Below are 27620 nucleotides of genomic sequence, written 5' to 3'. Positions count from 1 at the left end.
CTGCAGGGGAGTCTTTTCAGGAGAAAGGCAGCACCTTACCACAGGAATAGGAGACATTTACCTCTGGGGAGTCCTATTCCCTACTAATGCTACAGCTTAATACACCATTCCCAAAATACTGCTTTCTGTCTCAGAAACAGGTACTTGAGAGTTTGAGAATGGCTCTTTTCAGCCAAGCCGATTGCAAATGAGTTCAGGTAGGTAGAACAGCAGGCACTTCTATCTGATTAAGCCTGTATTGCTCCCTGAAAGCTGAGAGAGCTACCCCAGTGTACTTGGTATAAGCTTTCCCATGTAAACAAGGCCTGTGACTGACTGGCTCCTCAAATCCTGCAGCTACCTTGCTGAAAAACGAGAAGGGTAGGTGTCCTGCCTGGGCAGGCTTTGTGCTTTCTACCGTCCTCCTTCAGAGAGCTGAGCCAGGCAGGGAAGATGAGGTCTGTAACAGGCTCCTTTCCCTCCTGAAATCCAGTGCCTTGCTCAGAGGTGATGCTTTAATTTCAAAGGAAACCACTGCACTTCTTCCCAGTGCTTCTTGCTGGCCTCCAGACAGACTGTGATGATGGTTTATTTTGATTTCAGTAGTTTCCTCCCCACAGATGCACCACCATCCCTTGCTCAGCTGAACAGGTCCAGCAGGCGTAGAGCTTTGCCCCTGCCATGCAGCAAAGGGAACCTTCATGTGGCTGCTGCAGTTTGAAGTGGGGCTTCTGAAGAGATCACTGACACAGTTTTTTGGGGGATTTTGTGGTTGCTGAATGGAAACTTCTTCTGGTTCACTGGGCTGCTGATAACGTGCTCCCTGCGGTGGCTCGCAGGTGCTCCCTGGGTTCACAGCCTGCAGTCACTGCATCTGGGCTGGATGGCAACAGATCACAGGGCAAAACACCAGTGCCACAGACCAACACAGCCTTTACCATGTCAGTATGCAAAAAATAGGATTTTTCTTCCTTATCAGCCCTCTGAACAGGAGGACAGGTAAGGATGTAATTTCCTCGTGTGAAAGGATAAGGCTCTGGCTGGAGTGGTTAAAGGGAAGCCCTCCCCCCTGTGCTGCAGGCTGCCCCTACCACCTCACCATCCCCTCCCACTACAGCACGGCAAGCCCGTGCTGTGAACTCCATTGCTGGAATGATCTGGGTTAAAAATAACCTTGTAAAGAGTTAAGGGATGTATTTTTAGCCCAGATAATTTCAGTGATCCAGTTTACAGCACAGCCCCACCAACTCACACTGGTGCAAGGGAGGAGGGGAAGGGGGAACGGAAAGGTCAGTGGAGAATGAGCAGCTGGAAACATACACTGTATTTCTGCTGAAACCAAGACCTTATGAAACTGCACCCCAAAAGCACTGGCTATCTCTTGTTTTCTTCTATCATACTGACAACTGCCTTCTCGTGGTGCAGTGTTGAGAGCTGGGTGCTGAATATCACTATATCTGGACCCTGCTTCTGCAATCAAGACATTAGCCCTGAACCTCGAGTGCCTCATTGTATCTGCCTCTGAGACATTGTATCTGTCATTCCTTTTACCCTATTTGCTTTTGCTGAGGTCGATTGTGTGTGCAGCAGTGAAAAGCCCCTGTGAGAGTCACAGCAGAGCTTTACAGATCTTGTGGGAGCACAGGGTGTAGGAAGGCAGCTGGCAGGATGGACAGGCTGCAGGGAATCAGTCCTGAAAAGCTCTTTGGAAACAAAGGAGGGATGTGGAGGTCAGAGACTGGCCTCAAAACCATGTCTAGAGGCAGCTGCTCAAGAATGGGAGTGGCACTTGCACAGGAACAGTACCAAAAATGTTGTAACCATCACTGATTTTGTAGCTGTTGAATATTCCAGCCTTGCAAGATGCTGTGGAACTCTTGCATCTCAGATAAAAGGTGCTCCATCTGGACAAACTATCCTACCTGCAAAAGCAGGCAAGTCAGAGGATTCATAGGGGAGTGAAGGAGAGTAGTGCAGCACAGAGCTCTGCTGTTGTTCAGAGCTCTGCTGTTATTCTGCTGCTCTGTTATTCAGACTCGTGTTTCCAGTATCATGGACAGTGACAAAACTGGTGGGATACCAATCCCATGGGATGATGGAGTCATGATAGCTTTCAGTTGCAGTGGGGTGGCTCATGACCAGACTACTAGCTGAGGACTGTTGGACTCCATTGTGCACCAATCCCAGCAGAACTTTCAAATTCATACCAAAAGCCACCTCTGGCTTTTCCAGTTTTCCACAGGAGTGGAAATTCTCTGTGATTTTGATTTTATAAGAAACTCATTCTCTGTATTGACACTCAAATCCATCATCTTTAAGAAAAGTGCTTTGTGAGTACCCAAACAGTATGCACAGGTCTCTTGTGTGGGCCTCTAACATGCACCTTTCTCTCACCTGGTGCCCACAGTGGGTTCATGGGCTGTAGCAGAATTGGCAAATGTCACCCAGCCAGGTAATGGCATTGCTGTAGTGAGGGGTCCCCTCTGTGAGACGTTACTACTCCCACATCAGGCAGCCTTACTGGTCATCTTCTGGCACATGAAATCATCAGTGAAGCTGGGACTGTGTGAGCCAGAGCTGACTGTGCCGCAGCTTCAAGGTATCTCTGCTCAGAGATCTCCTCAGCTGCCTTGAAAAGATACAGCAGGAATGGTGTGGGACATTTGTAGTGGTGTTTCCACCAGGCAGCCTGTGAGAGGAGTAGGAATCTTTGCTGAAAACAGTAGCCCCTTTCAGGCAATCTGCAGAGTCGGGGATTGGTGGGCAGCTTTGCTCTCATCACAAAGACTCCAAGACACACGGAAAGAGAGATTTGGTGGGAAGCTTGAATTGGCACATTTGCACCTAAACCACAGAGGCAGAGCTTTCTTCTCCAGTGCTGATAAAAAGGAGTAGACTCAGTTTTAAAAACAAATGAAAAACCATGGTGTTGAAAACTATTTTCACATTTACTCAATTTTATAAACTTATTTGGAAGAGGAAAGTGAAACAAACCCCTTACAGAGAACTTGGTAGTTGCACTTCCTCTTTTGCAGACAGTGCCATGCTTACATTGATGGTATAATTCAATTCCTGTTTATGGCTCTGTCTGACATTTTTCAGAACTTGTAATACTTAGACACCTATTTTTATGGAACAGTAAAAGACCTCAGAGTAGCAGTTACCAAATTACTGATGGACAGAGCCTTTAACCTTGGTTCACTGGTTTTAGCCCATGCAGGCTGATTATGTTCTGTTCTGAAAATGAAAAGAATCAGCAGTTGGCTGCAAAAAACATTTAAAAAAAAAAAAAAGAGCATCATTCAGAAAAGTGGTGGATTATATCACCAAAATGTGAAATATGACCAGGAATGGGAAAGGTTGCATTTATATCAGGGGGGCAGGAGGGAGCCAGCGCTGAACTCCTGGGTGAGAGAAGCAGATGCACATCTTGGTTGTGGAAGAGGCTGAGGGCTGGTACAGGCTCTGGGGTGAGAGTGGTAAAGTGAGGCTTCCCACCTTACCCCTAGTAGTGGGAAGGAGGAGAGGAAGACTGACAGTCCAGCTCCTGGAAGTCAGGGGAATGGTGTTCTCTTTGCATTGCAAAGAATGGAACTTTTTGCATCCAAGTGCCCCACCTCAGCACTTTCCCCTGACTAGAAGATACAGAGGCTGGCACACCATCTGGAAGGGGCAGGGGACAAATGTAGAAAAAGCTGAATACAGGACACTAATGTAAGTGCCAGAAAGGATCTGAGAAAGGACTTTTCCTGCTGCAAAGCGTAATCAGAGAGTCTGCAGCTGGCAACTTCGGGAGGACACAGCCCGTGGGCTACTGGGGCTAATCTTAGAATGGCATGTTCACTGCTTCCTGCGCCCTGCCTGGCCAGGGCCACCTCGCAATCAGTGTCTGTCACCAGCAAAACAAAGAACACGTGGAACCCTTCTAGCCTCACAGCTCTGATCAAAGAACAAAGCTGTGTTTTCAGACTGTAAGTCAAAAAAAAAAGAAAAAAGAAAAATTAAAAACGTGATCACCCCAAAAACAAGAGGTCAGATGGGCCAAGGCCAAGAGGAAGTACAGTGTCTTTTCTGAGTAAAGACAAAGGGCTGTGAGAGAAGCTTTCGGAGAAAAAGGGCCTGTGAGGGAGGCAACCCTTCCACACAAACACTGAAGACCTGCAGCTCCTCAGTTCAACAGAGTCCTCACTTTAGGTGTCTGTTTTGCCATTCCCACGTATCCTGGGAGCTGGTATGCTGAGAGCCAAGCCTCCCAGTCCATCCTACCTTTTCCAAGTTCATTCTTTGCTCCCTCCTCTTTCCTCCCTTCAGAGCAGGGAGGCAGTCTGCAGCTGGGAACTGCTCTCCCTCCCCGCTTAGCCCAGCCACCATTTTTCCTGTGCAGCAGGTTGCTGATCTGCCTACCTCACTGTTTCTTCCATTTCCCTTACCTGCCACTTTCCCTGCCTGTAGTTAATCCAATGGAAGTTGCATGAGGATCACTGAGAGGAGGCAGCTTGATATGGCTTTCCTAAATGTAGGAAAGCTAGTCCAAAGTGCATGGAAAGCTTAACAGTGAAGATGTAGTCAGGGTCCTGGAAACAGGGAATAGCAGACATCTACAGGGTTTTGTGGGCCTGGGGAAAAGAAGATAGCATCTATTCTGAGCATTTATTTACAGCTCTCTGAGAAAGGGAAAAGCCCTTTTCCACGATGCAAACAGACCTCAGCCACACTGGTCTGTACCAGGCATTTCAGAATAGAGACTGCTCCAAACTGCAGATTATGAGATGATGTAACCACCTCGATTTGCTTTTAGTCTAGAAACTAGGAGTCTAAAGAAATCCCTTCCTTAACATGATATCAAGTTTCCACGGCCATTTCTTCAGTCCATGTGGCATGATTACCCAAAGGGAATGGTCCATACATGGACCAGGTTGGTGTTTTGAGGGCCTTGCACCTCCAGCAGTGCTGAAGGTGCGGTTGTGTTCATGAAGCAGCAGGTCCCTCCCAAGCAGAGCGGCGTGAAGGGAGAGGGAAGGGCTCTGCTGGAGTCATTGGAGGAACAGAAATATATTCCTCTAGCAATGGCCTTTGGGGAAACTTTCTGCCTGAGTACTGAGGCAGTGGGGTGAGAGGTGTGGTGGTGGTCATGCACTGCATTGATGGTGGTGGTACAGGGAGCGGAGGTATGAGGTTTCTTACAGATGGTTCATAAGCCTGGTTTCTTGTTCTGAGATCTCCGCCTCTAACAAAACAAGGATTGTTGGTTACTTATTCTCAGTCCTCTGGTTTGGTTTTCCCTGGCATCAGATACCAGAGATGAAAAACAAAGGTTTCCATTCATCAGCTTTGATTTCAAGGCTTTCTACTTACAGTGCTCGGTACACACATAGCAAAGAAAACAAAGGTAAATGTGGGATGACACCAGGGCAGTGTGTTATGGGAAGAGCTGCATCATTCACACTCCAACACAAGCCTCCTGCTTCTCAGCCTGTTGTCAACTCAGGGGAGGGGAAGCTTCTCTCAGCCGTGGTATTTCCTCCCTCCCCCCACCCGCCTGAGTATTTCACTGCCAAAAAAGCAGAACAGCACAGGGATACATCTCCAAGCAGATGTTGGCTTGCTGCAAGAACTGGGAATGGCTTCTCATAGCAGAAGTGCTGGAAAAGGAAGGATGATGACCAGGGCAGTGAAAAAGGTATGGAAGAGCTGCAGAGGTGCATGGGAATGGACTTTATTGCCCTGCTCCATCTGCTCACTGCAAGGATAAGATGGGGAACAGACACTTGGCTTGAAATGCCTAGTTTTCTTCTACTGAAAACTACTGAGTGTAGGTTCTTCAGCAAAAGCTGAAAGGCTCTGCCTGAATATCTGATCTTCTGGAATATTTGAAAATGAGGCTAGATCCTGTCATCCCAAACCTCTTGCTCACAGGCTGGATGATTGATGCCAGATGTGAGGAACTCTGCTTTAAAGTCTGTGCTTACTTTTGAACTTTATAACACATACACAGGCTTGCCTTTGCTCATAACGTGTTGTTCCCACTTTGTCAGAACAGGCCAGCAGAGACCAACTCAGAGGTGGACAAGTCAGCATCACCCTCAGTGGCTCAGCTAGCAGGGAAATTCAAGGAGCAAGCAGCCAATATCACTGCAAAAGAGGTAAGGAACTCTGCAGCTGCCATTAGGAAATGGCGGGGGAAATCAGGCCCTCAGCTCTGCCTGTTGGAGGATCAGTGACCTGAGCATGAACCCACCTTGATTTTGGATCTTTGCAAAGGATTCCTCTCCTCATGCAATGCAAGCTGTGGCAGTATCTTCCGTGCTTTACTGATTTGTGGATGAGTGTTTTGGTAAAGCTGCACCTCGGGAGGACCAGACACTAACTGAGACATTGTAAAGCTTGGTAGGGTGCACATATTTAGCCAACAAGAGCAGACAGCAATGCATGCACTATTTGGGCTTGCTTTTGTGGGCAGATGGCAACAGGGAATAACAAATTAGCTATTACTGAGCCACAGGAAAAGAAAGCAAACAACAGATTATGCACTGTAGGAAGCCAATGGCAAGTCATCAGCACCACATTTGCAAAAGGAGGTTTCCTCCCGTTATTCCTTCTGTAAGGGTCTGAGAGAAAGCTGCCTATTTACTCACCTTCGTTGCCTCTTTCCAATGACATTTCAGACTCTGTGCCTATCTCTATTGTGCTGAAACTTTGATTTATTGAAAGCCCACTATGCCAAGCATCACCTCATAAGCTGTCTTTCACCAGCTAAGCAAAACACTAGAATACCTGTCTTGGGAAGAAAGGAGAGACATGGTGTTTATGAAAGGAGGCTGACATTTTAGGAGAGCCCCCAGTATCATTATGACTCTTTTTTAGAAGCATAAGTGTTTACTGGTGGCTCTCTTCTCTTTCAAAACTGAACTGCTCCCTTCTGCTGCTCAGCTGATTTCAGGATGTCCCAGGTTGGGCTTAAGGGGACCCTCCCTGTCTCCCCTCCTGCCATTGGCTGGATGCAGTGGTGACCTGTGCCCTGCAGGGCTGGCATACTGTCATCTGTCAGAGGTTAGCCAGGTCCCAGGATGGGAATAGCCAATCTCTTCCCAAGCACTATTTTTTCCCCTCTAGTCACCAGTGCACCACTGCATCCATCCCATTACAGTAACTTCCTTTTTTTAAGGTATGGGATTCAATTGCAGTAAGTCTCTCACCCTACAGAAGGCAGAAAGTTCCCAGACCTCTCTTGTGTTATCTGCAGACCTCTGCTGCTCCCAAGCCAAGGCAGTGTGGAGGGGCCTCACTGTGGGGGGGAAACTCATTTTCTCCAGAGACAGAGGAGGACAAAGTTTCCTGTCTTTTCTCTCCAAGCCATCTGTCACTTCCCCACTGGCTTTCTCAAGCTGGAGTCAGATTAATGGCTCAGTGGATGGTCTTTAACCCTTGCCTGACCCATGCCAGCAGAGAGGATCCCATCAACCAGGGAACCTCTGACACATTCACTCTGGCACAGTGCATTTCACAGTTGCAAAATTATGGGGTTTCAATTAGACATACTATTGCTTCCTAGCATATAACTTCCTTCCGGTAAGGATAAGGGCAGGGCTCCCTTGGCTGCTGGGAGATGCAGCATTGCCATGGCTGGATGCAGCATCAACCAGAAGCTAAGTGGCATCAAGTCTACAGGTCCTCCAAGACAGCCAACTCTACAGAGGGCAAAGACACTGTGATCTAATTTTTCACATTGCCAGCCTGTGAGGCAACAACAAAATTATCCAAATATTTTATAGTGGATACTATCCAAGATCCACAATATTATCCAATTATTTTGCCTGTTAACACATAAAAAGTGTGTTAACAGCTTGGCAGGAGACTACAAACCTGGCATAAAAATAGAGACAGCTTGGCTTCAAAACTAGAGCAATAGTTATGTGCTATGCATCTCTTCCTTCCTAAGGAGCTCTCTTGTGCTTCTGAGAGTCTGAAGACATTCAGAAGGAACTGCCACTAAGTTGCTTTGTTCTTATTCTCCCCTGGAGAATCTATTTCTCAGTCAAATTAAAGGTTACACCTGAGGACTTGTCCCTATGAACTATTTTTCTTCATTCAAGAAAAATAAATGGGGTTGAAATTCTGAAAAAGTCCAAATTACCCTTTTTGCCCTTAAAATGTATCAGATGCAAAACGGGAAATCATGAACCAGGTAGGCAGATAAGAATTAAAAGGAAATCCTGGTAATGACAGGAAAGAGAACAGTAACAACCTGTTCCAGTGTGAGGGGGTCTCCAGCAGGATGCTTTGAAGATGAAGTTTCTGGGAAGGTTTTGCCACCCTCCAGAGTCCTTTGCACAAAACCTGAAGTGTTGTGGCTCATACTGTGGAAAAAGATACAGACTACTTTTCCACCACTAGGATTAGGCTCAAGATGCTACAGGATTAGGCTCTAGATGCTACAAGCATACTTGGCATGCTGGCCACATGCCCAAACGCCAATACCTGGTGCTGCCTTTGGATGACTCCTTTAGACAAGCTGAGCCCTGCTGCCCCAGCAGGTCACTTACACAGCATGCCCTTTGGTGCTTGAGTTTCACTCCCTTTTTAAGAAACCTGATTTCCCTGCTGCTGAGTTGGTTGTTTTCTTCTCTTAGGTGCCACCGCATAAGCCAACTCGGAGGAAACCACCATGCTCCCTTCCATTGTATTCCCACAAAACTGAGACAAGTGACAATGATGAGCAAGTGAGTATCAGTTTAAGAGGGGGCAAGGTCTTTCCTCTGTGCAACCTGCTCTCTCCTGAGACACGGGTTTGGAGGTAGCAGAGAGGTCAGGCTGTGCAGCCACAGACATCAATCACACAGAATCAAACCTCCCTCTGCTCACATACGTGTACTGACTCAGAGTCAGCTCCATGCTGTTTCCCACTCCTGTAGCACGGATACACATCCCATTTCCACTGCTTTCATTTTTACCCTTAGCACACTGATGGATCCATCCAGTTACCACTGTTCAGGAACCACTGGAATTTGTGAGATTTGAGTTCTTAGCACAGGGAGCATCCATGGTGTGTGTTGCCTTCAGATGAACTCTAGAGGTTTGAGTATAATGGTGTAATAGTTCTGCTTGTGAGATTTTTCCATCTTCAGAAAAAGGGAATAAATAATCCAGAGTGAAGAGGGGGTTTGTCAGCAATACCCACAGAATATTGTCTTTAGGTGTCCTCCATACAGCACCCTTGAATGACAAGGTCCCAGTAAGCTGGCTGCTCCTCGCTAAATTTTGTACTCAGGACCTTTCCTGTCACTTTTGTACTTTGTATTTTAAGATATGAGGTCTACCCACCATATTTCACAGTCACCTGCCCTTAACGAGGGAGTAGTTCTTTGTCCTTATCTGTCAGCTACATGCCAAAGGAGCAGCAAGCTTTAAAATCTTAGATTCCTTCCTTTTCCCTTGGACCTGAAAAAAGCAATGTGCCCCTTCTCACAGGAATGCTTTACCTTTCTCAAACTGTTTTCAGCCTTTCAGAGCTCTGCCTTTCCTGCCACGTAGGCCTTTCCTGCCTATACTAATTGGATATCCTTTAACTCTGTTAATCAAGTGGTGGCAGAAAGTCTTTCCCCTCACAGGAAGTTCACAATGTTTGCCAACATTAAGGCTTTAAGAAGTAGAATTTTAATCTGTCTGGTCCTGAAATAATACCAGGGGAAACTATGCCATAGGCTACATACCTTAGTGAAGGCAAAATAGAAGTAGAGCAATTACACATTACCTAACTCAGACAGCAGACAATCTCCTTTTCTCCCAGAAAAAGGGTACACACATCTATTCCTAGGATGGCTAGCACTTTCTGCTTATCTCTTCCAAGTTTTCTGCCTTTATTAGATTTCCTCTTTTTCACTTACTTTACTGTGAAGTGTTTGTGTTTCATTTTGTTTTGCAGAAGCGGTCTCCAAATGCTTGCCCCCTTCCCAAGGTCAAGGTGAAAAGCTCCCCCATGATTGAAAAGCTGCAGGTAGGTCCTAGAAAAACCCACATGGCTTCCTCAGCAAATTAAAACTGACAGGCATTTGTAATAGCTACTTCCCTTGCAGAGCAGTCACAGGGAAGGGGGATCCAGGAGCCAAGAGTGACAGCTGGGTGAACAGAGCAGTGGCCTCACCCATAAGGACCCAGTCCCACCGTATATAAATAAGGAAGGCAGAGCAGATCTGGTAATGGTAATGAACATCAGAAGCAGTCCAGTGATCCCCAGGTGGGGCCATAAGCATGTCAGTGCTTTGGAACTGTGGAGCACATGGCTGGGCATGGCATGACAGCAACACTGCATAAGTGGGGAGCAGGGGCAGGAGCCTCAGTTTAAATGCAGGTCTCCAGAGAAAGTGAGGGAAACCCTGAGACTTCTTCCAGCTCTTTCTTTGCAGCAGTCTAACTCAGACTGAGTCACCTGCACCCTATCAGGGAGCCAGTCTTCAGCACAGGCAACTACAACCCTGACAATGGGGAGTGCGCTCCAGGCTCTGGCTCTCCCCTACACATGCCTGGAAGCTCTGCACTTCCCTCATCTGGATTTCCCCAGTTACTCAAAAACACACCCAGTGCTTCCTGCCCTTTTTATATGTCTCTGTGGTGCCTGATCCACACTGCTGAGGGCAGCTCAGCACCGGATGGCCTGAAGGCAGAGTGCCCTGGCCCTGCCAGCTGTCATTCCTGGCATCACGTGCAGCTCCAGAGCTCCTGGCCACCCTCTCACAACCTATACCTATTCATATCACTGTCCCTCCTAATGCACCAAGGACATTTGCCTTTGAGATCTTCTGAGTGAGAGCCCAGCAGGAAGTGTTTTGCCGCAGTTAATCACAAACTCACCTCTTTCCGTGGTCTTCTCACAACTATGCAGTTCATTCAGAAGATCAGGCTGGAAAATTGGGCCCTCACAGGGATGGTTTAAATATTTTGGTTTAAAAGTGATTGCTGGCTGCTTGTTCAAATTTGCTCCCAGCTCAGCCACTGTAGTCTGTGCTGGCTTGGCTGGGTCACTGGAAAATCCCAAAAGGCCTGAGGATGACAAAAGAACACGTCCTGAGTTCCAGCTGCTGGGGAAGGACAAATGTCCAGTCATAACTTCTCTGCCCAGACTGGTTTGTTGACAGTGTCACCAGGAGAGACTCACAACCAGAAGGTCTGTGGGTTGTGACAGCTGAGAGCTGTGGCAGAGCAAGGGTTCCCCTGCGTGGCTATCGTGTGTAGCACACCCTGCTGTCATTCACACCCATGATGGGGGTTTGTCTTTGCAGGCCAATCTGGCTTTTTCTCCAGCTGCTCTGCTGCCGGGAGTGTCTCCCAAAAGCCCTGGTCTGAAAGCCCTGGTTTCTCCATTCAGCACACCTCCCTCAACACCCAGCAGCCCTGGGACTCAGATCCAGCCCAGCGAGGCGAGTGAGACGCCAGTTAGCTTTGATCAGCCCCCGGAAGGCACCCAGCTGCAGTTCTACAATAAGGTAGGATCTGTGCTGGGATTTCTTACTTGCTTTTTCCCTGGGGATGAAGAGGAAGAGAAGGCTGAGACATCCAGAGTCAGCAGCATCTGTGTAATGAACGCAGCATCCTTAGTTTTAGGGGTCTAACTTGGACGAGGAGTCACAGTTCAAATTGGATGGTCTCTCGCACCGTCTTTACAGAAGGGAGGCTTACATTAGGGAGCTGCTTGTCCTGTAGAGTAGTCTTTCAGCAGCAGGGAGCCCTCTTCTCCCTGCCTCTCATTAGCAGAGCAGGAAAAGTGAAGTCACCAGGGTATCAATTAAATTTCCCATGTTTTCCTCTGTTGTACTTTCCTGCTTTCCAATACCACTCTCTTGAGTGCTTCAGTGTCTGCTTTTCCTGCCCCCAGGTGCGGACACGAGGATCAATCAAGCGCAGGCCACCCTCCAGGAGGTTCCGAAGATCTCTGTCCGAGTACGGAGATGGGGAAGATTTAGGGCTCAACATCTCCTCTCCAGAAAATGGTGCCAGGGAAGATGAGGTCTTTGGGCCCAATGGCAAGACAGAGGAGGCTGAAACAGGGAGAAAAGAGCAAAAGAAAGAATCAGGGTCTGATGAGAAACCTCAGTCAAGGAGAGGATCCAGCAGGTCAGAGGATGAGTTAAAAGGCAGCAATGAGCAAAAGAAACAGTCAGGGTCTGATGAGAAGCCCCCATCAAGGAGAGGGTCCAGCAAATCAGAAGATGAAGAAAAAGGGGATAAACAGGCAGAGGAAATTAATCCTTGCAAGAGTAACAAAGGGAATACAGAGGAGGAGGAAGTGTGTCATGATGCCCCAGGGAAGGAGAACTCTGCCCAGCCTACCTCTGAAAACAAGGAGGTGTGTGAGGGTCCCAAGGGAGAAGAGCAGCAAGACACTGCCAGTGAACAGGAAAAGGGGGACAAGGAGAAGGAAGAAGTTGAAGCGGAAGCAAAGGAAACCAGTGAAAGCACAGATACACAGAGAACATCAGACACTGAAGAAACACCACTGGCATCTGAATCACTGCAGGATGCAGAGGGATTAGACACTGCTAGTGAAGCTTCACCATCAGTCACGCAGGAGCAGAGCACAGCGTAACCCTGACACACAGGTAAGGCAGGTCAGCGTGGTGTTGCCTCCTAAGACACCAGAGGGTTTTGCTATTCATGAAAATGGCAACTGTGACAAAACACAACAATTTTGCTGCTCCCCATATGTCAAAAGTCTCAAATCTCAGGCCTGCAGAGACTGCAAGGCAGGGCATTCAAAGCAACCAGCCTTTCTGGGCGGTGTTGCAGGGAGAAAGGATGGAAAAGAAGCAAAGCCGATTCTGGATTCAGTATAACGAAGAGGCTCTCCTCCATTGCTGTTTTGAATGCAATTTGAAAGTACTTACAGTAAAAAGCACATTTCCCCAGCAGTAACCTGTATATCAGTTATGCCTCCTTACATATACATATTTATATGTGAGCACATGTTGTATATGTACATGAATACATATATATATTCTCTCTCTCTGTGTTTAGCTTGTTAGCTTTGCCAGCAAAAAGAGTGTTTGCACACACACCAGTTTCATGATTAGCCCTGGAAGTACGGAAACATGGCCCTTTGCCACTTGAAATAAGAGAGGATTTCCACTGGCTGAAGCAGGACTTATTCCATGTACCTTCTTACATATTCTGTAACTACTGATAACATAGCCACAGATGCCTGAGAAAATGTCTAATTCCACCTCCCCACCTGTCTCCTCTTCAAATGTTTCATTGGTTTGGCAAGGACCAACTGAAGGAAGGAAGCTGGTGCTCAGGCTGCCTTTGCCTCCTAGCACAGAAACTATGAAAGTACCCCCAGGACTTCCCAGCACTGTATTTACTTAGACCATGATTATTTTTCATTATTTCCTTACTTTTTCCCTCTCAAAAGGACATACCCAGTCAGGGTAGAGGAGACTTAACATGTGAATAGGAGCCATCTAACCCAATCAAGGTGGAAGCTACTAGAAAACCTTCAGTGGCAAGAGAGGAGCAGAATACAGATATCCCCTGAGGTCCAGACTCCTCACAGAGCTGAGTGGCTCCTTGCTGCCTCTCTGCTCTGCACCGTCATATTTTGGGACAGCTGGAACAAGAGACCGGTTTGCTATCTCTTCAGAGTTCAAAACTCAGGTGTGTTGGCTGATGTTCCTCAGTGATATTTGGGGACTGAGAGACCTGAGACTTGGCTGTCCTGGAGCCAAAACCCATCATCACTCCTGGTCCCTCTGCTTCTTCATTCTGCTCCAAAATGTCTTTTTCTTCTCCCCTGCACTGGTCTTAGATGAAGTTCATCAGTTACATACATACATATATGGTGCCTTTTTGGTAGCTTTTTTTGAAATACTTTGGGTTTTTAAACTTCAGTAAATAATGTTTTAACACATACTGTTTCCTCCGTATGTGCTGTATGGCAGACAATGTGAACCCTGAGCACAGGGAAAACTCTTAGGACATTGATCGTACAACATAAAATCCCTTTGAAGTGGTGGTTGAACTGGCTGGTCTGTGAAACAGCCAGCAGGGACAGGCTGGTAGGTTCTGTGCTTCTTCTTTGGGGTGTTTTTAGTGCTGGTGGAAAGTGACAATGAGCAGATTGGATGCAAAGAAAAGATGTGCTGAGTAGGTCAGCAGAGCAAGGTTTTTATCTGGCTCCGGGCTCCGGTCCAGATTTGGAGGGCCTGCCTGTCCATCAGTCTTTCTAACTTCCAGACCCTATGCAGTCTTTTTTTAAACGTTTAGTGTGTGGCCACTGAGAGCCACTCAGGATAGAAAGTATCCTGTATTGGCTTATAGGAAACAGCCTATTAATTTTGTGCAGGTCAAAAAAGTGTTAGCTGGCTGAGTTTCCAGTAATATGGCCTGACTGACTGAATTGGTGAAGGTCAGACAGCCAGTCCCTCCTCAGTACTTAGGCACTGTACTGGATTTGCATTCACCCTCCAGTTAAAGTCATGGGCTAGCAGTTGCCAAAACAAAAGAAGAAGGACTTACGTCTGCAGACTATTAGTTGCCCATAAGAAATAAGTTCTTTGGGGAAAGATGGATAACAGACCCTCACTTGACCTCTTTCCTGACAGCAGTGCTTGAAGCTGAATAAAAAACTGCCTTTGCTCAAGACCACAGGGCTCATGTCCAAAGCATGTCGTGGAGCTGTGGACAAATCTGGGCTCACTGGAGACTGCGAGCCAGACTTGTCAAAAGCTGAGACGAGGTGTCAGCCAGTTGTTGGGTGGTGTGAATGGTCAGGGGCCAGTGCTTGAACCCCACCTGAGTACTCAGCAACACAGAAACAGCTGCAGAGACTAAGGGAAGAATGAGCCATCCCAAAGCTCCTCCTAGCAAACATTAAGCTGAGCAGTGTCAGAGGCGTAGGTTGTCCCTGTCTCTCCAGACACGCACAAGTGTTTCACACAGCACAGCTCCCTTCTGTCCTCAGGCAGGCTCTGCAACACAGCAGAGATACAAACCTGGGGGGTCTGTGGGATATCCCCTTTGTGTTCACCAGCTCCAAAACCATGAGGAAAGAAGAGGCTCTGTGTCCTGCCTTTCTTTTTCCCAAGTGAGAGCTCTCAGGTGACATTTGCTGAGAGCCAGCAGCTTTGACCCTCCTGTGTGACATGGGCTTGTTGGCAAACACAACCTCCATATCCTTTTGAGCCATGCCATGGAGCATTGTTGTCTTTGAATCCATTGTAATCTGTTTGTTATAGCTTGTATTCCAGGGCAGGCTGCAACCATTCACTGTACCTCGTTTCTTCTCTCAGCAGTGTCCCATCTCTATGTGAGGGATTGTGTCTTACTGTATATACAGACATATGTGTGCCTGTTTAAAGAATGTGTATGTATGTCCTGAGCACAGGAATGGAAATCCAAGGGAGAAACAGAAGAAATAAATGGTGGAATAAAAGCAAAGCATATAAGAAAATCTGTATGTTTTGTTTCCTCCTGGAAAGATGAAGAAGTCTGAGGAAGGATGGAGAGAGCTGGTAGCAGCAGGCAAAATAGGGGTGGGATTTCCACTGCCATTACAACAGTTCAACATTTTAATATGCTGTGGTTTTTGGGAGACAGAAATAACCAACATGCTCAATCACAAAGGAATATATTCCTTGGTGCAACCAGTGACAGTAGAGACTGCCACACTTCCTGCCCTAACCCTGCAGGTATCCAGTACCTGGGAACAGAAGAAAGCAAAGCCATCCAGCCTGCTGCCATTTCTCCAACAGCATCCTTGGGAAGCATAAATAAACAAGGCAACACACAGTGATTTTTTCCGTTGAGATTTCCCAGCTTTTGGCAGTCAACAGTTTAGAGACTTTTTGGGCCAGAAGTTGCATCACCATCTTTGTCCTTGATGGCTTTACAAGTACAAGGAGGGAAGAAAGATGCCTGTTTCTCAGCTGCAGGCACCCACACAACCCCCACACATAAACCTCACCCTGGCTGCAGGCCAGGTGAGAGCAATTTCAGGAAAGTATTTTTGGCCAGCATGAGCATCGTGACACTGCTGAAGCAGAGGATGCATGTGGACATGTATCCCTGCCCCATCCACACTATCAGGAAGCTTTAGCTTGGGCAATGTGGTGTTATATCCACAAGATGTACAGAGACAAAAAGTTTTGACTGCAGTGCAGACCACAGCTCAGCTGTGTGTGTGGGGTGGGAGTGCCTGTTCAGACTCACATCCGTCAGATGGCTGGGGCTGGAGTGTGTGGTGTCAGCTGTAAACACACCTGGTCAGATGGGAAAATGCCCTCAGCAAGATATAATTTATTTAATCCTTCTGATAGGGATGGTGCCCCAAAGATTACAAAAAAAGATAAAGCACAAACATTGTGGACCAGAAGACCTTTATATTGCGGGGGTGAGGATGGAAGACTGAGCAAGAAAGAAATAGAGAGAGGAATGCAGCACAAGGGCAAGGAGACAGTGTTTGTCTGTGAGCTTGGTTCTGTGTTTCATTTCAGTTGGACCAGGTTTAAACTAGTGTGAGCCGCAAGAAAGTATTGGAAAGGCCAAGCCTGAGAGCATTTACTGAGGGGAGGAACGGGAGTTTCTTGAAAGGTCTGGGATGCAGAGGCATGGAAACATGAGGGGGAAGCGTTGGTGGAATAGAGCACATCAGGGACAACCTGAGATCCAAACGAGCAGCGTGCCGAGGGCTCAGAGACCAAAGGCAATGCCTGTGGCTCCTGCGGGTCACTCTGGAGATCCCAAAGGAATCCTGGGTGTCCCTGGATGTCCCTGTGGGATGGCCCGCCCCACCAGGGGGCGCAGGGCACAGAGCGGGGCGGGATAAACCAACGCCACTGGGGGTGTGTGTCCTATTTCCCACCCCCCTTTCTCATCCCCTGGGAATGAGCTCGCCCGGCTTCGAGCGCCACCGGCCGTGGAGCGGGAATGGAATGGGAAGGAGGGGGTGGTCGCTGCTGCACGCCTAGGATGAGCGCGGGAGCGGGGTCTGAGCAACGGAAGAGAGCGGAGCCGCACCCCCCGCAGGACTCGGAGTCACCTGTGCCAAGCGGAGTCGAAGGGTCGGGGGAAGGGTGATGCCACGGGTTACTCTGGAGAGGGAGGGAAGGGGGAAGCGGCATCAGTTATGGAGAGGAGCGATGTGTTCCGGAGCGGCAGGCAAAGCCACCGTGGGTGTGGCAGTGGCGGGGAAGGACAGACCCACAAAAGAGCTGACGAGGGTGGCTGAGGCTGGGAGGAGGCGGGAAGAGAGTGAAGTGCTGAGGCGTGACTTTGGTTGCAGAGCGGCTCGTTGGTCTAGGGGTATGATTCTCGCTTCGGGTGCGAGAGGTCCCGGGTTCAAATCCCGGACGAGCCCGCTGGCACGGGGGCGCTCGGCGCTCTTTATTTTGCCTCCGTGGTGCCCTCCTGGAGTGTTTTTGCGCATCGGGCCCGCCCGCAGCTCGAGGAAGGCCTGCGAGCGGCGGAAGGGCGAGGAGCAGCCCCGTGTGCTCCGGAGCGTGCGAGGGGGGAAAGCTGAAGGGGAAGGCCGAAAAAATCGAGGATAGCGGCGCCCGGTGCGAGGCGAAGAGAAGCGGCCTCTCCCCGGTGAGTTATTAACGCTTTTCTTTGCGCTAAAATGGGACGGGTGTTATCCCTTCGCTGCCGATGCCCGAGGAACGCAGTGGACAACGCGGGGTCGTAGCACTGAGCGGACGAAAGAGGTGAAAAGAGCAACAAGAAAAATCGGGCTCGTCCGGGATTTGAACCCGGGACCTCTCGCACCCTAAGCGAGAATCATACCCCTAGACCAACGAGCCGCCGTAGAGAACAGTTTCTCTCTCTTTTACAGGAACGCTCCGGTGCTGCCGCCCGCCCCTCATCGGGATACATCCCCGCCGCTCCGCCCTGGTGCTCCGTGTTGCTGAGGGGCCACTGGTGCTGCTTCTCTGGGTTCTGGTGGTGCCCGGGATCCTGATGCGCACTGCGGCAGCCCCGTCTGCCCGTGGGTGCGAGAGCTGCCATGGCGAGCCTTGGACCGCGGCAGCTGGACTGCGAACCCCAGATGAAAAAGGGGGAATTCGTGGTTCTTTTCCATAATTCCAAACTGTGCGACGGCCAGGCAGTGGCGACGGTACTTCCTGACCTTACAGGTGAAGATTTTACTCCGACCTGTTTAAATAGAGTCTTCTTACAACGCTGGTGGTGCTCGGTGCTACCTTGGCTCGTCTCCCTACAGTAATTAATTTTGCTTACATTCCAAGAAGCTGGAGGGAACGCAGGAGGGAGAGATGGGGAAAAGAATTGCTTTCGTTTCATGGGCTTTTTAATGCATCATGGTTATCAAGAATACTCCTGGCTCAAATTGTTCATTAGCTTCAGTTCAGCATGGGAATAGCTCATCATTCTCATCCCTTTCCATCATAAGTTTTCCTCAGAACACTTATCCTTGCATAATGGGTGATCCAAGACCTTCTTCTTAATCAAATTATGGAAAAATCAGTTTGTGGAAGAGAAGACTGAGAGTGTATCTCATCAATGAATGAAAATTCTCAAAGGTGGGTGTCAAGAGGGTGGTGCCAGATAATTGCAGTCATGCTAAGAGGACAAGGAGTAATGACCATAAACTAAACCACAAAAAGTTCCACCTCAACATGAGGAAGAACTTCTTTCCATGGAGGATGGCAGAACACTGGAACAGGTTGCCCAGAGAGGTTATGGAGTTTCCTGCTGTGGAGGCATTCCAAACTCAGCTGGATGTGTTCATGTGTAACCCGCTCCAGGTGACCCTGCCTTGGCAGGGGAGTTGGACTGCATGATCTCCAGAGGTCCCTTCCAACCCTAAAAATTCTGTGATTCTGTGAAGAATAATTACCAAACTCTCCAAGGACAGCATGCAAGTACTGTGCCAGCTCTGAGTTTTGAAAGAACCATTGTGTTTCTATTTAATCAGAGTAAACATGAATGCGGCATTATGTGCCAGTCACAGCTTATCCCAATTTGCAGAAGAAAAAGTTATGCTGCAATAGACACCCAATATTTTCTTGTACAAATGGAGCTTGCTTTATTTCTTTCTCTCCCATGTTCTTCTCTTACTGATTCAAAATGAGCATGTTGGTTGGGGTATTTTTTGCAGGAATGCATATCTTTGTACGCTAAGCAGTGTCTACTGTACAAGTCCTCTAGGAGATACAGGCTAAATAGAAAACAATCAAAACCATTAAAAATGTAATCAGTTTGAATATGTTTGCTTCTCCTCCTAGAAGATATTTTTTTTTTTTTACATCATAATCCTGCTTGCTCTCTCTGTCAGGCTACTAGAGACCTCTCCAAAACAGTAGGATAACAAAGGTCTGAATTTCTAACACAAAGAGCAGCCACGAAAAAAATATTTAACCTCTTTCCCAGTGACACACACCGATTAAGATCTTCCTTCTGTGATAAGCAGAAGAAAAAAAAAAAAGAGACCAAAAAAAAAAAAAAAAGTCACAAAAATGTTTTTCCTGAATGCTGCTATTTCTGTGCGTGAGAAAGCTCAAAAAACAGTTGGACAACTCAACAGCAGCCTTCCAGGTGGCTGCTGTGGTCTGAGCAGTCCTGCCCTGTCACTGCTGCTTCTCTGACCAGAGAGGGAATGGATTCAGCATGAAGAGAAGAAACAACTCCCCTGGTTTCCATATGCAGGCAGAAAATAATGAGTTTGTTGCCATCTGAGCTGCATTTCTAAGAAATTCAAATAAATACTGGTATTATCACTAGACAGGGTAGAGTTGCATAGCTAGAAGGGAAAAGGACAGCAGCAACTACACCTGTATTTGGGTGTGTTTTAGCTTCTCAGGGATCCAGGTGCTGAGGTGAATTAGGGAATTATGTGGTACATTTAACAGGTGTGGGAGAAGTGTTCCCAGTTCTTTATGTCATAACCTTAATAGTAGCATCTCTTACCATAAAAACGCAATATATGTTCCTCAGAACAAATTAAGTTGTTCCTGCACCCCGTTTCCTCTCTGGAAATAGCAGAAGAGAATAATTTGATCATATCTATCTGGATAAAGAATGTTTTGCTGTAAGCAGACCAGATACTATCCCAGATGTTTTCTGTATGGAGCAGCTGTATTACTACACAACAAACGGGGCTGTACCTGAGACAGTGGGATCTCAGCTTTGTCAGGGAAGTGAGAGTGTAGGAATTCTCTGGTAAGGGATGTGTGTGGCCAAATCAGGCTTATTAGTACATAAAAAAGGATGTGAGGACAGTAAATTTGAGAATAAGAAAAAGGTGACATTTAAAAAAACAATACTTTAGGTTTGCCATCTTGCAAAAATGCCTAGAAAGGTGAGGCTGCATATAAGTTTCTGCTCCATTTGGAAAGCAGGAATATTAGTGAGTTGGATAAAGGGAAGTCAGAGGGACTAAATGAGGTACCAACCAAACAAGGTGGCAATTCCCCATGATACAAAGAGTTGCCTGTGTTGTTGATATTTATTCCCAATTGCTGCCCTGGATTTCTGGTAGCCTGGGTTTCTAGAAAACGTGTACAACAGTTAGCTGAGGAATATGCTCCAGAGCTTCCCCTTAGGGTGTAAATAATGAATGCATAAGCTGTTACATTTTAAATCCCACCAGCACTGTAACCTGGCATCTTGCATCACAGCTGGAAAAAAATAACCTACCTGTGTTTTCATAGGAGCTTGCTTTGTCATGGCCCTCCTCAACATGGAATACGGGAGCAGGGCTTTCCTGTGACTTCTTTCATATGCAGATGTGATGAGGTGGCCAGAGAGTGGCAGAGAAAGTGGCGGCACAGGTCCTGGGAGGGGAGCTCCATCCTTGGAGCACTGGGGAGCAGAGCACACCACAGGCTTTTGAAGTCTCATGGATGCAGTGAGCAATAGCCGTGTGATATGACTCAGCTTATGCAACTTGTTTAAAATACATGGCTTAGAAAAAGAAGAAACATTTAAAAAAGAGGTTCCCAAAAGCGAGGGGTAAGAAGGAAGGATGAAAGCCTGGTCTCAGGGGACGTGTAACAGCAGGGAGTCCAGTCAGCAAGCCGAGGGAAATTCCAAGCAGGTATTTTCAGGTGAAAGGCAAAGGTGGTTATGTGATTGGTGTAGCAGAAGAACTTCTGAAGGAGCCTGTGCTTACAGGCAGCACATGCTGAAACAGGCTCTCTGAGTTAATAGGGAAAACCGAGCAGGATCTCGGTGCAGGCAGGGAAACCACTCCTGTCCATGCTCAGAGCTTGCAGCAGTGTTCTCCCTCTTTCCTTGGGATGAGCGCTTCCTGTCACCGTAACACGCACGTGGGAGAACTCCAGGCTTGCCCATGGCCCGGGAGGTTGGGGCACTAAACGAGTGCTGCGGGAGCATGCTGTTTGGAAGATTCTCTTTGGAAAACTGGGCTGAGCGATGCACAGCAGGAGTCTCACACAGCTGAAAGTGCCTGGGACACCACACTCCACTGTGACTACTGTGGTCCCTGCGGGCCACAGCCACCCCACAGCTCCCGTGGGGGTTTTGACCAAGGGATGCACAACTCCACTGGCGTGACTGGCATTTATTTCCAGATGGATTTAATGCCAACTGGGATGGTCGGTAGCATGCCTGCAAAGGCACTGGGATAAGCTTTGGGCACAGCGGGTTAACTCTCGGGCAGCACCAGAGCCTGAGGCGGTGCTATGAGGAGCGGCTGAGGGAGCTGGGGATGTTTATCCTGGAGGAGGCTCAGAGGAGACGTTATCCTCTTTACAACTCCCTGGCAGGAGATTGTAGCCAGGGGTCGGGCTCAGCTCCCAGATAACAAGTGACATGGCGTCAAGCTGTGCCAGGGGAAGTTTGGGTTGGACATTAGGAAGAATTTCTTCACAGAAAGGGTGATCAGACATTGGAATGTGCTGCCCAGGGAGGTGGAGGAGTCACTGCCCCTGGAGGTGTTTGGCACTGATTGCCATGGTTTGGTTGAGGCGGTGGTGCTCGGTTACAGGTCGGACTCGATGATCTCAGAGTCCCTTTCCAATCTAACCGACCCAGTGATCTGCTGATCCTCGGGATTCACCGACCCGCGGGATCGTTCCCTGAGACCCCGGGTACGACGCTCCTCAAATCCGCCCGCCGGACGCGGGGGGGCGCTAATGCCGAGCCTAGCTGGGGAGGCGGGACAATATGTACCCAGCGCGCATAGGCCACCTGAGCTTGACTGATGCCTCTCTTGTCCAGTCCTCGAGGGGAAGCGGGGCGGGGGGCGGGGGGTGTGTGTGAGTGACAGCGGCAGCGGCCTATGGTTGGGCGGGGCGGGGGGCGGGCCCGCGGGCGGCCGGGGGCGGACAATGGGGGCGCCGCGGGGAGGAGGTGGCGGTGGCTGGAAGATGGCGGCGGGCGGAGGCTTCGCGGGCCGGCCCGGCGCGGCGTGGGTGCTGATCGCCGCCGCACTCGCCGCCGGTGAGTCAGGCACGAGGGGCCGCCGGGGCGTCCCGGAGCGCCGCTGTCGGGGCGGCGGATGGCTCCGCGGACAGTGCACGGCGCTGCCCGCCCGGCTCGGAGCCGGGTTCGCGGCAGGCGAGGCCGCCCGCCCTCACCGGGGGAAGGGTCGGGGTGTGGGTATGAGCCCCGGGCAGGGCGGGGGTGCGCTGCGGCCCCGTGTCAGCACTCGTTTCGCCGAATCCCGGGGTCACTGAGATTGGAAAAGAGCTCCAGGATCATCGGGTCCGACCTGCGAGTTCACACTGCCATGGGGTGTGCATTCCGGGTGCACGGGTTCCCTTTGTTGGGGAGAGGCACAGTGAGAATGGGACGCAGGGGTGGTGATGAATGACTTGGAAAAGGAGCTTTGGTTCGGCCACGGGTGAAGTATTTGGGTGGAGGGGGAATTGTGTCAGGCAGATGATGCGGCTGTGACTCGTGCAGGAGAGTCTGTGCAGAACCGCAGGATTACAGACTGGGTCGGGCTGGAAGGGACCACGGCGGGGCACTTGGTCCAGCCTCTGCTCCAGCAGGGTCATCCCGGAGCACATGGCACAGAATTGCGTCCAGACGGTTCTGGAATATCTCCAGGGAGGCCGTACAAGGCCATGGAGCTCATGGCTCATGTTCTCCGAGGGCAGAGTTCCACGCCGGCTCACTGTTCGTGGATGCTGGGCGTGGACATTGATGGGATATCCGATATGTACATATCCAGGATATCCAGTGATGGGTATTTTTGGTTGGCAATAATTGCTTAGAGGGTAAAACTTCACTGAGTATTTCAGTAGGAATCAATAAAGAAGCCTGATGCCTCCTCAGTTCACATGCTTGGAAAACTGTGTCAAAAGCCCATCTGGAAGGAGGTTTAATAAGAAACTGTGCTGAGTGGTAAGAAGCTTCAAGCTTATTTCATAGAATCATAGAATTGTTTGGGTTGGAAGGAACCTTAAAGATCATCCAGTTCCAACTCTCCAGCCATGGGCAGGGAGACCTCCCAATAAGACCAGGTTGCTTGAACCTGGCCTTGAACTGTTCCAAGGATGGGGCATCCACAGCTTCCCTGGGCAACCTGTTCTAGTACCTCACCACAGCAAAGGGCTTCCTCCTAATATATAATTCCTATTATTATTTCAATTCCTAAATCTATTTTCAAACAGCATTGTGCGGATTTGTTTAAGATTACTGCATTTTGCAATAAACATAAGTAGAGATTGCTAAGCTTGCTGCATACCTTCAGAGACAGCCTTGATATTTAGATTTAAATAGGTAGGTATGATATGCATAGTTTACCGTAAAACTAAGTTCTTTGGAAATAAATATGGAGACAGGAGAAGAAAGAAGCATATTTCCCCTGACCACAACAAAAGGTACAGTAATGCTACAGTAACAGCTACAGTAGCTGGGAATAGTCTGAGGTGTGTAACCAAATATAGTGCCTTAAAACCAAGCAAAGCTGCAAGATACTCTTTTGAAAGAGACTCCCTAGGGTGGAGTCCATCTGAAAAGTGAGGTTACAATTTAAAGGAATAAACCACTGGGTGTTAAAGTCACTGTCTTGTCTGGGTTGAACTGTTTCTGTTCCCATTCCTACAATTATTGATTTTGTTTTTAACTCCAGATCAGAAGTTATGCCCATGTTGGTTTCTTCTCTTCATGCTTACACTGCACATCTTTAATCCTCCTGTCTGCTTTGAAAAACAAGGTTTACATCTTTGCAAACAACAGGGTTTTAAGATTATTTTCTTGTGTGCCCTGCATACTTGTGTTAGAAGTTCATCTTGCTTGCCTATGGTCAGTCATTTGAAAACTCAGTTATTCCATTCACTTTTAAGGATGATGGATCTTTGCCAAAGGTGCTGTCTGTGATTCTGTGGACATTTGTAGCATAAGTAGTTACTCCAGGTATAATCTCTTCTGTACATGGGTGAGCCTTGAACAATCAGTCAAGACTATCAAGAGAGTGGATTATTTTGCAATCCTGCATTTTCCAGCCATGTGCGTATCACTTAAAGTGGTATCCTGTCTGTGTCTGACATGAGAGTGCTGCCTGATTGCTTTTGAAAGTCTCAGAGAGTGTCTAGGCATTACTGGAAAGAATAATAATGATATTTTTATTATTCTTTTTGATACTAACAAAGCCTGGGGTTTTTTTATTTATTTTCTCCTAGTACCCCTTTTGTACACACTCATACAAGTGCACATGGGCACATACACAGGGGTCAGTAACAAGCAGAGGAGTATTGACATGGTACATTTTAGCTCAACTGCCTGCTACTACTTTGAGCTCCCCTGCCCATTTCAGTTGCTACTTGAAATGTTTTCTGAAAATAACCATGTAAGTCAGGAGTGCAGTGCTCACTTCTTGTTTGTGCCAGGTTTAGTCAGAATTCCTGTAGTCACCCTGTCAGAAGCTGTTAGTTCTTCTAAGCTGAGACCTCTGATGCTGCAGGTAGGAAAACTTCCTTGCCTGTAGAGCTCAGCATGGAAAAGGTGGATAAATTCTTCTCTACTGGTTGGGTTGAGGGTGGGCCTGATGCTCAACTTGCCTCGTTTGCTTGCTGCAGCAAGAAGTTCTTGAATGTATTGAAAGGTCTTTGCCTCAATATTTTGGTGACAAAATGTGGTAAAATGTCTTGTTTCTTCTTGCCCCCAGCCACCCAACATACTCAGCCTAAGTAACAGCACCCAGTAACTCTTTTGCTTGTTATCTGAATTGCAATTGATTGTGTTAAACAACACAATCTGTTTGTGGATTTACCTTTTCCTGACTGATAATAAATGATGAATGTCTGGTGTCCCATACAGAGCACCTGCAGCCAGGATGGAAGACCAGAAAAACATGAAATCTAGTTTTACGAGGCAAATGTCTTGAACTGTTTGTCTTGAAAGATTTTAATCTGAGTAATTTCTAAAGAATTATTGTTTTGATAGAGAAGTGCCCTCTAGGTCACCATGAGGTCATCTATCTAAAGCTCATTATTGGCACCCATAGTGGGAGTTCTCCAGGTGTGATAGGATGTGATGTGGTTTGACCATGTGTGGCAGACATGGCTCTTTCTACCACCTACATGTAATTAACTGGTAAATCAACAAAATAAACAACCTTGTGTGCAAAAAAGTTTTGTTGCTTTTTTTAGCTATTGAATGCTCACGCAGGATATCCTAGGAATACATCAGAAAGCTGGAAGGTCTGGCTATGAAAACATTTACATCCTTATGGCATCTGTCCTTTTTTTGTGTGTGTGGTTTGTTTATCTTGGTTACTTTGCTGACCTGGGCTAGTGGAACCCCACAAGCAGTGAGTAACACAATTGAGAAAATGGGAATGTCTTGTGTTAGAGGAAGCTGTGGCAGGAGTGGACAGGGAGTTCTGAACTGGCTTTGTTGCAAGCAGAAGAGGCTTGTGGAACTAATTTCGGTGATTTACTATTATCTCTTTTCAGCAGTCATTTAGAAGAGTAAGTGTTTACTCAAACTAGGGCTTAACAGTAAACTGAACCCACAGCACAAAGGATATGCAAATGCATCTTACAGCAGGGTTGAAATCAGTATTTGTTGCTATCTGAGCAGGTAGAAAGATGACCCTTCAGTCAGGTGATTTCACTGATTTCCCTCCCCCCATCTCTTTTATCTTTAATGAGGCAGGGCCATTCTGTTACTTGTCCTGAATAACCTTTTTTTTTAATAATTGAAGATGTTTATGTCAAGTAAATGTATTGGTACCTTTTTGGCTGGGATAGAGTTAATTTTCTTCATAGTAGCTTGTATGGTGCTATGTTTCTGATTTGTGATAAAAAGAGCCTTGATAACAGTGTTTTACATTGGTTACTTATTTTACATTGGCTTACACAGCCCCAGGGCCTTTCCTGTTTGTCACCCTTCCCCTACAGTGAGTGGGCTGGGGGTGCACGAGAATTTGGGAGGGGACACAGCCAGGCATGACCACAGGACCTCATGCCAGCAATAAAAGCTGGGGAAAGAAGGAGGAAGGGGAGCTGTTTGGAGTTACGGCATTTGCCTTCCCAAGTCTCTGTTAGACCTGATGGAGTCCAGCTTTCCTGGAGACAGCTGAATACCTGCCTGCCCATGGGAAGCAGTGGATGATGGCTTGTGCTTTCCCTGTTAAACTGTCTTAATCTCCTGCAAGTTCTCTCGCTTTTATGCTTCAGTTCTCTCCCCGTCACAAACTGTGGTGAGGGAGCAAGCAGCTGTATGGGGCTGAGCTTCCTGATGGGGTTACCCCACAATCCTTCTATATTGTTCCCTTTTGCTGCTGTGACTTTCAGTTCCTGTATTTTTTATTTAGCTGTTGAGTTGGCACTTTCCAGTTGGTGCTGCTGCTTGGTCTTGTTTTAAAGTGCATCAGGAACACGAAGGCTGGTGGTTCTCATGAACTCTTTCTTCCAACCCTGCAGAATAAGATGCTTTGTAGTACACTGACATGCTTTATGTGCATGATGTTAAGGGGCATTAAGGGAACTTGGCCTGAAACATTGATTTCACCTTACCTTGAGTGTTTAAAATCAAATTGAGATTCTGATCCTTAAGGTAAGGTTAAACTCTGGGCAATGTGGCAGTTCTGGCACTTTCACTTCATGAGATGAAAGTAAATCAGGGCAGGTAGGTGAAATGGCCCATGGTGGTGTTTTTAGTTGGCTGCGAGCCACCTGTTATTCAGTAACTTGTTTTTGTAAAGATGGTGAACAAGGCTTCCTCTTAATAATAAAGGCACTGCTCTAATCCAAGGGATGGCTCTAGAAATGACCACACATGTGGAAACTGGGGAAGTCATGTAGAGGATGCTACAAGGGAGGCCATAAATGCTTCTCAAAAGAGAAGCATTCCTGGGAAGACTGAGCTGAAGTAGCTCCTACTCAGTGCTTCCTAACCCTGCATAGTTGTTGTGCAAACATGGTGTACAGTGGCCTGGGCTGGGTGTTGGTCTGGTCTAAAAGAACACAGTGGAAAAAGGGCTGTTTTGGACACGGGTTAGTTCCTGATAAGATCCACCTCGCTGTGTGTGCATGTGAGCTATTTAAATTGGCACCACCACTGACAAATTCTTGTGAAACAATGCTTTGAAATACATAGCATGGGCTTTTCCTTTTGGTTTTGTGGTTGTGCTGCTGCAGGTTAGAGCTAGTTATGAGTTTCCTCAGCAAAGAAGTTGGCAAGTGAGTGCAAGACTGCTGGAAGTGGGATGCCAGAGC

The 27620-nt window shown here is 47.8% G+C and overlaps 2 protein-coding genes, 1 long non-coding RNA gene and 2 other non-coding genes across 9 annotated transcripts in view; 4 read left to right on the top strand and 1 right to left on the bottom strand.

Annotated features, from left to right (window-relative positions):
* Window positions 1-15403, top strand: part of RCSD1 (RCSD domain containing 1) — a 32141-nt gene extending 16738 nt beyond the window's left edge. The window contains exons 2-7 of one of the 4 annotated variants that reach the window (XM_050333659.1): window positions 6015-6122; window positions 8610-8699; window positions 9902-9973; window positions 11256-11459; window positions 11849-12572; window positions 13385-15403. In XM_050333659.1, the coding sequence (XP_050189616.1) occupies window positions 6015-6122; window positions 8610-8699; window positions 9902-9973; window positions 11256-11459; window positions 11849-12559 (1185 nt within the window). In that variant the 3' untranslated portion in view covers window positions 12560-12572; window positions 13385-15403. Of the gene's footprint in view, window positions 1-6014; window positions 6123-8609; window positions 8700-9901; window positions 9974-11255; window positions 11460-11848 lie in introns of all 4 variants that reach the window. The other 3 variants (XM_050333660.1, XM_050333658.1, XM_050333661.1) reach the window with 3 other exon arrangements.
* A 1663-nt stretch (window positions 15404-17066) lies between these two features.
* On the top strand, window positions 17067-19190 carry LOC126649486 (uncharacterized). The gene is made up of 2 exons (XR_007631055.1): window positions 17067-17672; window positions 17801-19190. It is a non-coding gene; the product is annotated as an uncharacterized LOC126649486 (long non-coding RNA).
* On the top strand, window positions 17255-17326 carry TRNAP-CGG (transfer RNA proline (anticodon CGG)). Its single transcript has one exon. It is a non-coding gene; the product is annotated as a tRNA-Pro (tRNA).
* TRNAP-AGG (transfer RNA proline (anticodon AGG)) lies at window positions 17697-17768 on the bottom strand. The gene has a single exon. It is a non-coding gene; the product is annotated as a tRNA-Pro (tRNA).
* Window positions 19191-22269: 3079 nt separating the features above from the next.
* MPZL1 (myelin protein zero like 1) overlaps window positions 22270-27620 on the top strand; it is a 37500-nt gene continuing 32149 nt past the window's right edge. For both annotated transcript variants that reach the window (XM_050333664.1, XM_050333665.1), the window contains exon 1: window positions 22270-22389. In XM_050333664.1, the coding sequence (XP_050189621.1) occupies window positions 22278-22389 (112 nt within the window). In that variant the 5' untranslated portion in view covers window positions 22270-22277. The remainder of the gene's footprint in view (window positions 22390-27620) is intronic.

The sequence above is a fragment of the Myiozetetes cayanensis genome, unplaced genomic scaffold, assembly GCF_022539395.1.
Source record: "Myiozetetes cayanensis isolate MyiCay16 unplaced genomic scaffold, myiCay2020 scf5-8, whole genome shotgun sequence".
Classification (NCBI taxonomy): Eukaryota; Metazoa; Chordata; class Aves; order Passeriformes; family Tyrannidae; genus Myiozetetes; species Myiozetetes cayanensis.
Note: the sequence above shows the minus strand (reverse complement) of the source record. Positions and strands in the feature narration are given on the sequence as shown.